Source organism: Hemitrygon akajei, chromosome 8, assembly GCF_048418815.1.
Source record: "Hemitrygon akajei chromosome 8, sHemAka1.3, whole genome shotgun sequence".
NCBI classification, from domain to species: Eukaryota; Metazoa; Chordata; class Chondrichthyes; order Myliobatiformes; family Dasyatidae; genus Hemitrygon; species Hemitrygon akajei.
The window spans coordinates 115,509,222-115,524,362 of record NC_133131.1 but is presented as its reverse complement, the minus strand read 5'-3'; the positions used below and the strand labels follow the sequence as shown (position 1 = coordinate 115,524,362).

Below are 15,141 nucleotides of genomic sequence, written 5' to 3'. Positions count from 1 at the left end.
GAGTTATAAGGGAGAGAGAATAGATAGACTGGAGTAAAGAAGGCTGAGTGATGAAAATGTTGAGGTTTAAAAAAATGTGAGGGGCACTTAATAGGCTACATTGCTAATACTTTTTCTTAGGGTCAAGAAGAATAAAATTAAAGGGCATGGGTTTAAGGTGAGAGGGCAAAGATTTAAAGAGGATCTGAGGGGCAAGTTTTTAGACAGAGGGTGGGGGATTTATGAAATAAGATGCCAGAGGAGGTGACAGAGACAGGTAAAACTGCAGTGTTTAAAAAATAACAATTGAATAGGTAAGCTGATATGGGCCAAACACAAGCAAATATTATGATCTTAGTTAAACTAGTCTGGACAAAGGGCCTGTTTCTATGCTATTTCTCTGAATGAATAGAGTACAAAGCAGGAAGGTATGCAGAACCTTCATAAAATAGTCCACGCTATCCTTATTATATGCAGGGTATACGTTCCTCGCAGTCAACGCATAGTATGAAAACGCACAATGTGAATAATTATTTAAATGGAGAAAATAGGGATGCGTTCCAGATGGCTTCCTAAGTATGTTTTATCTGTAATTTATTCACATTTTCATACCAATACAACTCAAAAGCAGTACCACAAGGCAGCATTCATATTATATTTCATCAATTTAAGGTAATATTCAACATAATAAGTCATAGAAAGTTAACATACTAGGGAGTACAGTACTCACCAATAGTGGCAGGTGTGTTCGCTCTGGGGGATGAGTGGTTGTTGTGGTGTCGGGAAGGTTTACATAGATGGGGTGGATGTTTGTGGGTCAGCAGGATCATCAACCGCAGCAAGGGGTGAAGGAAGACTCACAGAATTCTCAGAACTGCCGGCAGCAGGAGATGACACCGGTTTGAAGGAAGTGGTGAGGGTTGTTTGCTTGGCAGCATTTTGTTATTTCAGCATAAGTTTGTTTGTAGGGAAGAAGGGTTGACTGCAGGGAACGACTGAAATGCTGATTCCACTCTAAACTTGGATCCATGTCCATCGCCATTTGTGCCAAGTGTTCTGACTTCCACCATTCCCTCACCATTGGTAAACTTCTGGGATTTTCAAAATTGTCTGTTGCTTGCAGTATCTGAGAGATAGTTCACCGTAAAAAATATGCCTTGAATGTAGATCACACCTTGGTCGAGTGGTTAAATCAGCGATGTCGTGTTAGGCGGCAGGAAATGCACTGTTACGTTAAGATGAATGCTGTCCAAATGTTTAAGATGGGCTGGCACATTGTCAAGCAACAAAAGAACTTTAAAGGCAAGATTCTGTTCTCAGCAGTAGCGCCCCAGAACTGTGTTACCTTCACCTAACGCCACTCTGTTTATAATTTCCAACTTTTTTTCAAGTGTGAAAGCAGTTCTCTTCTACTCGGCTGATGACCCAGGACATGACATCGGACGCTTAGGAGGCATTGTTAAATATTTCAAGCACAAAATCACTGCACCGTAGGTAAAAACTCAAAAGTTTAAGAGCACAAGATTGCTCATCCACACCTTGACAAAACCAATGCGGGACTGGCAGGAGTGAGACTGTGAGGCGTGCACACGTGACTTGTATTGGCGGGAAAGCAGTGCTCCTTGCATAACTGTGAGTTTTGGACTCATATAAGGAGACATTGGTAGAAATATGTCGTATAACTGAATCAGCATTGTCTGAAGACGCATATAACGAGGATAGGATGTAGTTCAATTTCAGTTGAAGTATTGTGTTAAATTCTGGTTGCCATATTGAAGGAAGAATGTTAAGGTGTTAGAGAGGGTTCAGAAACAATTTATTAAAATGATGAGAATGGCTCATGGGGCTACAGTTACAATAGTAGATCAGAGAAACCAGACTGTTTTTGTTTTGAAGAAAAGAGCACCGAGGGAAGATCTAATAGAATATAATAGAATATAAAGCACACAGGAGCAGGTGCTTCAGCCCATAATGACTCTGTTGACCTAGATGCCAATTTAACCTGCAGACCTCCCAGCGCATGGTCTCTCTTAATACTATGTCTGTTCATGTGTCTGTCTAAGTTCTCTTAAATGTTGGTTTTGTAGATAGAAGCATATAAAATGATGAGGGATTGGCCCAGAGTGGATAATAGGAGCTATTCCTATTTGTGAAGGAGGAGAAGTCTCAGGTATAAAATTAAAGGAAAAGGAATTAAGAGTAATTTGTGCAAAGTTCTTTATTAAATATAGTGTGTTTGGGATCTGATATACACACTGCATTTACAGTGAAGCTGGACACAATCTGCTGGAAGAACTCACTAGGTCAAGCATTGCCTGTGCTGAGAAAGGAATTGTTGACATTTCAGGTTGAACTGTCCGAACTGTGATGGACTCAAGACAAAATTTGATAAATATATGGTTAAGAAAAATTTGCAAGGAAAAAAACTTAAGTTTAGAGGATAAGGAGTGAGCTGGAGAATTGCAATATGGCTGGCATGAACATGCTGGGCTGAAGGATGGCCTGTGCTTTAACTAGTCTGTGTTCCTTTTGATATCTAATCATTAAAGATCCTGGTAGGTAGTGTTGGTTCAATTCTTCCATAGTTGTTTAGGAAAATTAATTTCTAATGATTCCTATTGGAAAATGTATTCAGTCTATAATAATGAGGTACATGTTTATTCCCCAGTGTCTCTAAGTGTTGGAGGATTACCTAAAGATATTTTACTAAGGGTTCCATTTGGTATTGTGTAGGAACATCCAAAAACAATGATACTTTTTTGGCCAATGGTATCCATGTATACAAAATGATTTTTTTAGTTTGAATTATCAACAAATAATTTCTTCTTAATCCATTCCAGCACTTTTCTTTCTCAACAATAACTGGTGCTGTTTTTTGCTTGCTCGAATTCATCAGTCTTACCTCCTTCAGATGAACACCTACAGTATAGTTTAATTAAACCTCGTACTGAATTTCCCTTTCCCCCCTCTACTTTTTTGAATATGCCATTATCAACGATAATAGTACTAATGAATTCTTTACATCCTCCTTTCACTCAGTGCACGTTACGCCATGATACACTTGATCATTTACTAAATCCTTAATGAACTTATCATGGTCCTCTGCCTCCACATCTACACAAATTTACAAGTATGGTCAAATAGTTATCCATCCAGTAAACTGCCTCTGTTCTGTTCCATTTCTGCTTGTTATAGTGTGATTAGTGTACAGTCGGCCCTCCTTATCCGCGCGGGATTGGTTCTGGGACCCCCCCGCGATACCAAAAACGCAGATGCTCAAGTCCGTTATATAAAATGGCGATTTGCGTATAACCTACGCACATCCTCCCATATACTTTAAATCACCTCTAGCTTACTTGTAATACCTAATACAATGTAAATGTTATGTAAATAGTTGTTATACTGTAATGTTTAGGGAATAATGACAAGAAAAAAAGTCTGTACGTGTTCAGTACAGACGCAACCATCGTAGCTCTTCTGGGAACGCTGATGCCGCCTTGGCATCAGCCGATCCTGATTCTCCCATGTTCTTTAAGTTCTTGAGGCTGTAGCGCATATATGTCAAACTCAAGGCCCGCGGGCCAAATTCGGCCCGCGGTGGAATTATCTTTGGCCTGCGAGATAATATCTAATTACTATTAAAGCTGGCCCCAGTAATCGAAGCGCCTATGGCGTATGATATGGCTAATGCTGAGTTTATTCAGGTACCAGGTTTTCAGGGTTTTTAGTGTTTATTCGGCAGTCTTGCTCGGCAGTCTTCTTCATAAGAAACGGAATTTGTAAAGTGAAACACTTTGTAGTTATAGCAGAGACTGAGACACATGAGAGCAGGCTGAAAAAACAGAGGCAACGAAAGCTGCGTTCGCATGCGTCCGACTGATCCGGCCCGCATGAAGCTGCATTTTGCTCAATCTGGCCCGTGACCTAAAATGAGTTTGACACCCCTGCTTGTAGCGCTTTACATAGCTAGCCAGCCATCCCTTACTAGCCTTAAACTCCTTCCTCTCGCTCACAACACTAGTAGCGAACCAATGAGACGCGAAGTGAACAATCCTCAAACAATGAATGCTGGAGAGAGAACTTCCGGGTTTTCCTGATCCACGGTTGGTTGAATCTGCATATGCAGAACCCGCAGATAAGGAGGGCTGACTACATTTACACCAATGATTTTTCTTCCCTTTTTTACCAAGTCATTTCTGTGTTTTGCCTCTTCCTTCTCTTTGTTGATGAATCATTCTGTTTTTTTCATCCTTGAGAATGGATTCTTGTATATATATATATGCCGAAGATAGATATAAATATATATCTATGGCATGGGACAAGTCAGCCATGATCATATTGCAGGCTTTCAGGGGCAAGATAGCTTGCTCCTGCTCCTATTTTCTTGCATTTACTTGAATTATATTCCTATTCTGCCACCCTCATTCCAAAGCTCAACAATGCTATCTTATGCTTGTCTGATAATGTTGGTGTGAATATCTTTTTTTAACATTTTGGTGAAGCACTTGTGTTAAAGTTGTTGTATAAATTGATTTTGTTGTCAAGCTAAAGCATTCTCCATGTTAACATTGGTTCTCCTAATGTTATATTTCCTTATAAATAACGGAATGAGATTTTGTTATTGTAGTTCAGTTCAGCATAGAAAAACAGTATAATAAAATTCCCGCACTGCCTTTGCCCAACCCAGCCACATCCTCCAAATCATACCTCCTCCCCATCACAATAGTTAATGCAGCAAGTTAGGTTAACAGCTACAACATAATCCAACAGAGAAAATTATTTATTAAAGTTTCACCTCAAATAAATAATCAGTTTTTTAAGTACTTCACATTTAAAATCTAAATCCAAATAATCTTAGTTGCTTTTGAATGCTGAGCCAAATCAGCATTGTGCAGTTTAAGAGATTGAGAATGGAGGTCTATTAATACGCTGTTTCTTAAAAATAAATCTTGGCATAAATCTAGGCAGAATTGTAACGGGTATTGCATATTTTATACATACTTTTCACCTTTCAAATTTTAGCAACGAGTGGGAAGACCTGTTTGAACACAATAATTACTTTGCAAGAATAAGACTGAAGGGGATTAATGGACAACTGAGAAGCAGCAGATTTCGCAGCATTTGTTGGAAGGTAAATAAATATTTCTTCTGTAATATTTTGTCAGTGAGATTTTACCAATAATTTGGAAATAGCTAATATTTCAGATGCAAAGTGTCAAATCCATTGTGCTTAAATGCAAAATATAGTGATTTTCCCCCATATATTTCAGAAGTAACTCTGCTCTTAGGGGCAATGCTGTTTTATCAGTGAGAGAGTGTTCAGTCATTGGGGTTAGCACTAGTGAATGGATAGAGAGGATGCTCCCAGAATTGAGAAAATGTTAATTTAAAAAAATAATTTTTAGGACATGGGGTTGCATTCTTTGGATTGGAGAGGGCATGGGAAAAATTAACTGATTTGTATTAAACAGACAGACAGACATACTTTATTGATCCCGAGGGAAATTGGGTTTCGTTACAGCCGCACCAACCAAGAATAGTGAAGAAATATAGCAATATAAAACCATAAATAATTAAGTAATAATAAGTTAATCATGGCCAGTGGAAATAAGACCAGGACCAGCCTATTGGCTCAGGGTGTCTGACACTCCGAGGGAGGAGTTGTAAAGTTTGATGGCCACAGGTAGGAATGACTTCCTATGACGCTCAGTGTTACATCTCGGTGGAATGAGTCTCTGGCTGAATATACTCCTGTGCCTAACCAGTACATTATGGAGTGGATGGGAGTCATTGTGCAAGATGGCATGCAACTTGGACAGCATCCTCTTTTCAGACACCACCGTCAGGGGGTCCAGTTCCACCCCCACAACATCACTGGCCTTACGAATGAGTTTGTTGATTCTGTTGGTGTCTGCTACCCTCAGCCTACTGCCCCAGCACACAACAGCAAACATGATAGCACGAGCCACCACAGCCTCATAGAGCATCCTTAGCGTCGTCTGGCAGATGTTAAAGGACCTCAGTCTCCTCAGGAAATAGAGATGGCTCTGACCCTTCTTGTAGACAGCTTCAGTGTTCTTTGACCAGTCCAGTTTATTGTCCATTCATATCCCCAGGTATATGTAATCCTCCACTGTGTCCACACTGACCCCTTGGATGGAAACAGGGGTCACCGGTGCCTTAGCCCTCCTCAGGTCCACCACCAGCTCCTTAGTCTTTTTCACATTAAGCTGCAGATGATTCTGCTCACACCATGTGACAAAGTTTCCCACCGTAGCCCTGTACTCAGCCTCATCTCCCTTGCTGATGCATCCAACTATGGCAGAGTCATCAGAAAACTTCTGAAGATGGCAAGACTCTGTGTTGTAGCTGAAGTCCGAGGTGTAGATGGTGAAGAGAAAGGGAGACAGGACAGTCCCCTGTGGAGCTCCAGTGCTGCTGACCACTCTGTCTGACACACAGTGTTGCAAGCGCACGTACTGTGGTCTGCCAGTCAGGTAATCAATAATCCATGACACCAGGGAAGCATCCACCTGCATCACTGTCAGCTTCTCACCCAGCAGAGCAGGGCGGATGGTGTTGAACGCACTGGAGAAGTCAAAAAACATGACCCTCACAGTGCTCGCCGGCTTGTCCAGGTGGGCGTAGACATGGTTCAGCAGGTAGACGATGGCATCCTCAACTCCTAGTTGGGGCTGATAGGCGAACTGGAGGGGGTCTACGTGTGGCCTAACCATAGGCCGGAGCTGCTCTAGAACAAGTCTCTCCAGGGTCTTCATGATGTGGGAGGTCAATGCCACCGGTCTGTAGTCATTGGAGCCACTGGGGCACGGTGTCTTCGGTACAGTAACGAGGCAGGACGTCTTCTACAGCACAGGAACCCTCTGGAGACTCAGGCTCAGGTTGAAGACATGGTGAAGTACTCCACATAGCTGTGGGGCACAGGCTTTGAGCACCCTGGGGCTGACACCATCCGGGCCTGCAGCCTTGCTTGGATAGAGACATTTCAGTTGTCTTCTCACCTGTTCAGCTGTGAAGCCCACTGTGGTGGTTTCAGGTGAGGGAGGGGTGTAGTCATGAGAGCAGTGTGGGGGGCTGTGAGGAGGGGAGAGTGGAGTATGTGTTGGTTGGGGGCCAACAACAGATGAATCATGTGGGGGATGGGCAGGGGCTGCAGTGTCAAATCTATTGAAGAACAGGTTAAGTTTGTTGGCCCTGTCTACACTGCCTTCAGGTCCTCTGTTGCTGGTTTGCCGGAACCCAGTGATGGTTCTCATCCCACTCCAGACCTCTCTCATGTTGTTCTGCTGGAGTTTCCACTCAAGCTTCCTCCTATACCTGTCTTTAGCCTCCCTGATCTTGGAAACAATGAGATTCTTAGTTGGATTAAATAGGAACAAGGCAGTTTCAGATTTGGAGTAATTAGAAAATGATTTAAGAGAATTTGCATCAAAGAATATATATCCATAGTATGGTAAAATTTGGAAAGAATGGTCATAACAGAAACATCCTTTGTATTAAAAAAAAGTACTTGGGAAAGCATTTGGGATATGGTGCAAAAGTGACTTTAAACTGGATAGTTTCCTTGCACAGAATGGAGGTGATGAAACATTCTTCTATACCATGCGTTTATACAAATCCAAGTGGTACTGGCAGTCAAAGTTGAATTGCTGTTAATTGTACCATGTAATATTATGGACTGACTTTTAAGTTATATGCATGAATACTTTTGAGAGTGACTCAGGAAGTAAATTTACTGAAAGTTGGAAACCCTGTTTGCAAAATAGCTCCAATCACTTAGAAGTTGCATTTAACTGGAGAAATGTAAGCATTCCCCATGGAGAAAAATGTGTATTTAGATAGAGTAATATTAATGGGAGTTTTCATAGCTTAATGGGTTTGTATAAATTACCAGTGCAAATAAAGCAGAAACATACTCATTTCAAACTAATATGGCAGGGGGATGGGAACCAGTATGACAGAGCTGAGGATCAGCCAGCAGGTTTACAAGTGGACGATGTAATATATATTGTGAATATAAGGATCAAGCCAATGATTGGGTACAACTGCAGACAGCAAAGAGTTAAGTTGTACCATAGAGGCAAAATTCATAAGGGTGAAGAATGCAGGACTGAAGGTGCTGCATTTAAATGCACATAGCATTCAGAATAAGGTGGACGAGCTCATGCAATTAGAGATTGGTCAGTATGACGTTGTGGCCATCACCGAATTGTGGCTAAAAGAAGGTCATTATTGGGAGTTTAACATCAAAGGATATACTTTGTATCTAAAGGATAGACAGGAAGACATATGTGGTGGTGTGGCTGTATTGGTAAGATGTAATTACATCTTTAGAAAGAGGTGACATAGGATTGGAGAATGTTGAATCTTTGTGGGTGGAGTTAAACTGCAATGGTGAAAAAACCATTATGGGAATCGTATATAGGCCTCCAAATAGTAGCTAAGATGTGGGTTGAGATTGTAAAGAGAGCTGGAAAGGGCATGTAATAAGAGTGATATCATAATTGAAATGAGGAACTTTCAATATGCAAGGGGATTGGGAAAATCAAGTTGGTGTCAGATTGCAAGAGAGGGAATTTGTTGAATGCCTACAAGATAGTTTTTAGAGCAGCTTGTGCTTGAGCCTACTTGGGGAAAGGCTATCTTAGATTGGGTGTTGTTAAATAACCCAGATTTTATTAGTCAGATAAGGAGGCAGTGATCATAATATGATTGAATTCATACTGCAAATTGAGAGGGAGAAGCATAAACCAGATGTATCAGTATCACAGTGGAATGAAGGGAATTACAGGGGGAGCAAAAGGCAACTAAAAAAGCTGTAAGAAAGGAAAAGATGAAATATCAGGGCAAACCAGCAGATAATATAAAGCAGAATACCAAAAGTTTTTTCAGTTAAGATAAAAGGAGGTGAGAGTTAATATTTGAAACTGGAAAATGATGCTGGTGAGGTAGTAATGGGAGACAAAGAAAAGCAGTTGAACTTAATAAATACTTTGCTTCAGTCTTTACTATGGAATACAATAGCTGTATGCTAGAAGTCTGTGAATGTCAGGGAGCAAGAGTGAGTGCCATTGCTATTAAAAAGGAAAAAGTGATAGGCAAACTCAAAGGTCTTAAGGAGAATAAGTCACCTGGACCAGATGGACTACATCCCAGAGTCCTGAAAGAGGTTGCTGAAGAGATAACAGATACATTGGTTATGGTCTTTCAAGAATCACTTGATTCTGGCATGGTCACTGAGGACTGGAAAATTGCAAATGTCACTGCACCCTTAAAGAAGGGAGGGATATAAAAGAGGAATTTATAGGCCATTTAGCCTAATCTCAGTGGTTAAAACAGTGTTGAAATCCATTACTAAGGACGAGGTTTTGGGCTACTTGGAGACTAATGATAAAATAAGTCAAAGTCAGCATGGTTTCTGTAAAGGGAAATCTTGCCTGACAGATCTTTCTTTTCAAATCTTTTTATTAGTTTTTTGAAAAAAAACAGAAGAAAAATATTGTTACAAGACATTTGAGAGTACATAATAGATTGATAAACATTCAAATATATATTGATCCATACATAGAATCTCTCAAACTCATATAATAATATAAATGATTAAGAAAAACCCCCCCCAAAACAAAAAAAAAAAAAAAAAAAAAAAAAAAAACAACAACTAAATAGAAAAAGAAAACTAACCAACATGGGCAATCGCATAATGTTATATATATACAGTAGTGCCTATGACTCCCAACCTCCATCCACACAATTCAGGATAGTGACAATAAGGTTCAGGATCAGACAGTATAATTCATATGAAAATGCTGGATAAATGGTCTCCAAGTTTCCTCAAATTTAACTGAAGGATCGAAAACCACACTTCTAATTTTTTCTAAACTTAAACAGGAAATAGTTTGGGAAAACCACTGAGATACTGTTGGAGGATTGGCTTCTTTCCAATTCAGTAAAATGGATCTTCTAGCCATTAGTGTAATAAATGCAATCATTCGTTGGAATGAAGCGGATAAACACTTATTATCCATCATTGGTAGGCCAAAAATTGCAGTAAAAGGGTGTGGTTGGAGATTAATATTTAAAACTCTTGAAATAATATTAAAAATATCTTTCCAATAGTTATGTAAGCAAGGACAGGACCAAAACATATGAGTCAACGAAGCTATATCAGAATGACATCTATCACAGGTTGAATTAACATACGAGTAAAATCGAGCAAGTTTATCTTTAGACATATGAGCTCTGTGTACGACCTTAAATTGTATTAGAGTATGTTTAGCACATATAGAGGATGAGTTTACCAATAATAAAATTTTTTCCCATTGCTCAGTAGAAATAGGGCAATGCAGTTCTTCCTGCCATTCCTTCTTAATTTTTTCAGATATATCTGGTTGTAGATTCATAATCATATTATAAATGATAGCAACAAGACCCTTTTGACAAGGATTAAGAGCTAAAATTCTTTCTGTAATGTCCAATGGACATTCTTTCGAAAAAGACTTTAGTTCATTATATAAAAAATTTCTAATTTGTAGATATCTAAAAAAATGGGTTTTAGATAAATTATATTTATTAGATAATTGTTCGAAGGACATAATGTTATCATCCAAAAACAGATCACGAAAACATGTTATACCTTTTGTTTTCCATAAATAAAAGGCTTGATCTATGGAAGATGGTCGAAAAAAGTAATTAGCTGTTATAGGGCTTGACAGTATAAACTTATTCAAACCAAAAAATTTACGAAATTGAAACCAGATTCGTAATGTATACTTGACTATAGGATTAGTTATCTGTTTATTCATTTTAAATAACGAAAAGGGAAGTGAAGATCCTAAGATTGAAATCAATGAGAAATCTTGCACAGATTTACATTCCAAATTTACCCATTGTGGGCCAGCAACTGTAGTCGATTCTTGTGTCCAAAATATCAAATACCGTATATTAACTGCCCAATAGTAAAATCTTAAGTTTGGTAGAGCCAAACCGCCCTCCTTCTTAGGCTTCTGTAAATATTTTTTAGCTAACCTAGGATTTTTGTTCTGCCACAAATACGACGATATTTTAGAATCAACTGTATCAAAAAAAGATTTAGGAATAAAAATTGGTAATGCTTGAAATAGGTATAAAAATTTAGGTAGTATCATCATCTTAATGGCATTAATTCTACCTACCAAAGACATAGATAGTGGGGACCACCTATTAGCAAGTTGCTTAATTTGATCTATTAAAGGCAAAAAATTAGTTTTAAATAAATCTTTATGTTTTTTAGTAATTTTAATACCTAAATAAGTAAAATAGTCTGTAACAATTCTATATGGTACCCGATTATAAATTGGAGTATGCATATTTAATGGAAAAAGTTCACTCTTATTAAAATTCAATTTATACCCAGAGAAGTTACTAAATTGAGCAAGCAAAGAAGAAATAGCAGGAATAGATCTTTCAGGATCAGATATATATAATAACAAATCATCTGCATATAATGATACCTTATACATCGTCTCCCCGCGGGTAATACCTAAAATATTGGGTGATTCACGAATAGCTATAGCCAAGGGTTCCAAAGCAATGTCAAATAATAAAGGGCTTAAAGGACAACCTTGCCTTGTACCCCGAAATAGTTGAAAAAAAGGGGATCTTTGATTATTAGTGAAAACCGAAGCTAAAGGTTTCTGATATATTAATTTAATCCATGATATAAATTTTGAACTAAAATTAAAATGTTGCAAAGTATTAAATAAATATGACCATTCGACTCTATCAAATGCTTTTTCGGCATCTAAGGAGATGACACATTCTGGGATTTTAGATGAAGAAGTATAAGCAATATTAATTAATTTTCTAATATTAAAAGATGAATAACGATTTTTAATAAATCCAGTCTGATCCTCAGAAATAATCCGAGGCAATATATTTTCTAATCTAACAGCCAGGATTTTACTAAAAATCTTAAAGTCCATATTCAGCAAAGATATAGGCCGATAAGATGCACATTCAGTGGGATCTTTATCTTTTTTAAGAATTAAAGAAATAGAAGCTTCATAAAAAGATTGTGGTAGTTTACCTATACTTAATGCATCTTTAAAAATTTTACAAAGCCAAGGAGAAAGTATAGAAGAAAAGAATTTAAAAAATTCTGCAGAAAAACCATCTGGGCCCGAAGCTTTACCCGAGTTCATTAAAAAAATGGCCTTTTCTATTTCAGACTCCGTAATAGGTGTATCCAAAATTACACTATCCTCAGCAGTTACTTTTGGAATATTCAATTTCCTTAAAAATTCACTCATTATAGAAGAGTCTTTAGTACATTCTGATTGATATAAAGAATTATAAAAATCTTGAAAGGCTGTATTTATCTCTTTGTGATCAATCGTCAGAGTACCATCTTGTTTACGAATCTTAGTAATTTGTCGCTTATCCGAAACAATTTTCAATTGGTTAGCTAGTAATTTACCAGACTTATCTCCATATGTATAAAATTGAGCTTTCGATTTAATTAACTGACTTTCAATCGAAGAGGTTAACAATAAACTATGCTCCATTTGAAGTTCCACCCTTTCTTTATAAAGTTCTTTACTAGGGGTCAATGCATAAATCTTATCAATTGCCTTAATTTTATCAACTAATGTTGATATTTTAGAGTTAGTTCGTTTCCTAACTCCGGCAGAATATGAAATAATCTGTCCACGAATATATGCCTTAAAAGTATCCCAGAGAGTTCCACTAGAGATGTCTACTGTGGAATTTATTGAGAAAAACAAATCAATTTGCTGTTTAATAAAGTTAATAAAGTCAGAGTCCTGCAGTAAAACAGAATTAAACCTCCAACTTTTAGTACTAATATGTGAATCCGTCACCTTAATAGATAACTTCAAAGGTGCATGATCAGATATAACAATAGAGTCGTATTTGCAATCCATGACATCTGTAAGGAAGTGCTGATCAATGAAAAAGTAGTCAATCCTTGAATAATTATGATGCACATGGGAAAAGTATGAGAACTCTTTATCATTAGGGTGTAGAAAACGCCAGATTTCACAGATAGCTGAATCAATCATGAAAGAATTAATAAGAGAAGCCGATTTGTTCGGAAGAGTTTGAATGGGTTTGGATCTATCCATCAAAGGGTTTAAACAACAATTGAAATCCCCGCCCATTATCAATCTGTATTGATTCAAATTAGGAAAGGATGTAAATAAACATTTAAAAAATTCAGGACAGTCAGTATTTGGAGCATAAACATTAACTAAAACAACTTTTTGATTAAAAAGCAACCCAGTAATAAGCAAAAATCTACCTTGCGGGTCTGAAATTGTTTCATGATGTATAAAAGCAGTTGATGAGTCTATAAAAATAGAAACACCTCTCACTTTGGCTTGCGAATTTGAGTGATACTGTTGGCCCTTCCAAAACCTAAACAACCTCTGACTATCCACCTTCCTAACATGAGTCTCTTGTACAAAAATAACATTCGCATTCATTCTATGGAATACTTTGAATACTTTTTTCCGTTTAATCGGATGATTTAAACCATTAGTATTCCAAGAAACAAAGTTAATAGTCTTATCCATATTGACAATATATATTACAGTTAACATATAGGTTTAAAAGAAAAGTGAACTCATGAACTCGGAAGGGGAAAGTAAGTTCAAAGGGAAGCCGGAAGTCACAGCACCGCAGCCATTTTAGTAGTTTCATATAAGCCCATGAAGTAAAACTAAGCAAAAAGCAAGCAAAAAAAAGAAAAAAAAGAAAAATCTCCCTCCCACCACCCTCAAAACCCCAGGAAAAAAGCCAAACAGAGGCAAGCGAGCGATCTAATACTAAAATTACCCCCTTGTCTCAAGACGGCAACTCAGACGTAACAAAGTTAAAAAAAATACAAACAACCCACATTATAAAAAAAGGGTTGATATAGGAAAAATTAAAATATAAAATTAGTGTTATAAATGTATATTATCAAAAGGGTTAAAAAAATTAAAATAATAAATGAAGGTTTAACACTTTCGAACAAATCAAAACAGTTATGACGCTACAGACACTGGAGTCTGTCGGGAAGAAGAAACGCCATTTTATTCTTCCAAATCTTAATATTCAAATGCTAAAAATATAAAAAAAGAGCGTATATCGATTAAAAAAAGAAAAAAAAATAACCCTAGTAGGTCATCTTCAACATTAATCGGTTAGTAATATATAAAAATATGAAATCGGAATAAACCCGGTAGAAAAAAGAGAGCTTTAATCATATATAAGAAATATATATGAACCGTATCAAAAAAGAACCCAAACGTCAATCTATACCAGATCCAAATCTATAGGCTAGATTACATTGATCAGCCCGATCAAATGTCATTGTTCCAGGAAACCTTGAGCATCCGCTGGCGATTTAAACAGCCGAAAAGATCCATCTTGAAGGGTGACTCTCAGGTGTGCTGGAAACAGCAACGCTTGCTTGTAGCCTTTCTGGTGAAAATTCGACATAACCGATCTGAAAGCCAGCCTAGCCCGTAGTACTTCGGGGCTATAGTCCTCCAGAATGCGAAAATTAAAATTTTGATAGGTTATCATACCTTTTTTACGAGCCGCACGAATCAGTCGTTCTTTGATGTGAGGATAATGGATCCTGAGAATTATGTGCCGTGGTTTCAGATTTGAATCTGCCCGATATCTAGAGACTCTGTGAGCCCGATCGATTAATGGGGGGTTATCCAGGACATCTTCGCCCAGGACATCCACTAGAAATTTGGAGAAGAAAACGGTCAGATCACCGCTTTCAAATTTTTCCGGGATTCCAATTAACCGAAGATTTTGTCTTCGAGAACGATTTTCCAAATCAGTAATTTTAGCTTTATAGCGTTCCATCTGTTGGGTCGTCGAAGTTTGCTCTTCTTGCATTTTTTCGATTATACGATCCTTCTTACGAGCAGCTTCTTCAAGAGCCAAAATGCTTGCTTGTTGTTCATTTGATTCCCGTGAAAAGGTCAGGAACTTTTCTTCGAGTGATCTCAAACGATTGTCATACTGTGCAAATCTTCCAAGTAATTTTTTCTCCAATTCATCAAATCTAGCGTCTATAAACTTCACAACAACTTCTAAAGTTAACGGTTCTTTCGTCTGTTTCGGTTCTTTTGCTCTAGACAT

General features: G+C 37.8%; 1 protein-coding gene across 6 annotated transcripts in view; it reads left to right on the top strand.

Moving 5' to 3' along the window:
• Positions 1–15,141, top strand: part of tbc1d5 (TBC1 domain family, member 5) — a 477,565-nt gene that overhangs the window by 250,129 nt on the left and 212,295 nt on the right. For all 6 annotated transcript variants that reach the window (XM_073054429.1, XM_073054423.1, XM_073054427.1 and 3 more), the window contains one exon: positions 5,002–5,110. In XM_073054429.1, the coding sequence (XP_072910530.1) occupies positions 5,002–5,110 (109 nt within the window). The remainder of the gene's footprint in view (positions 1–5,001; positions 5,111–15,141) is intronic.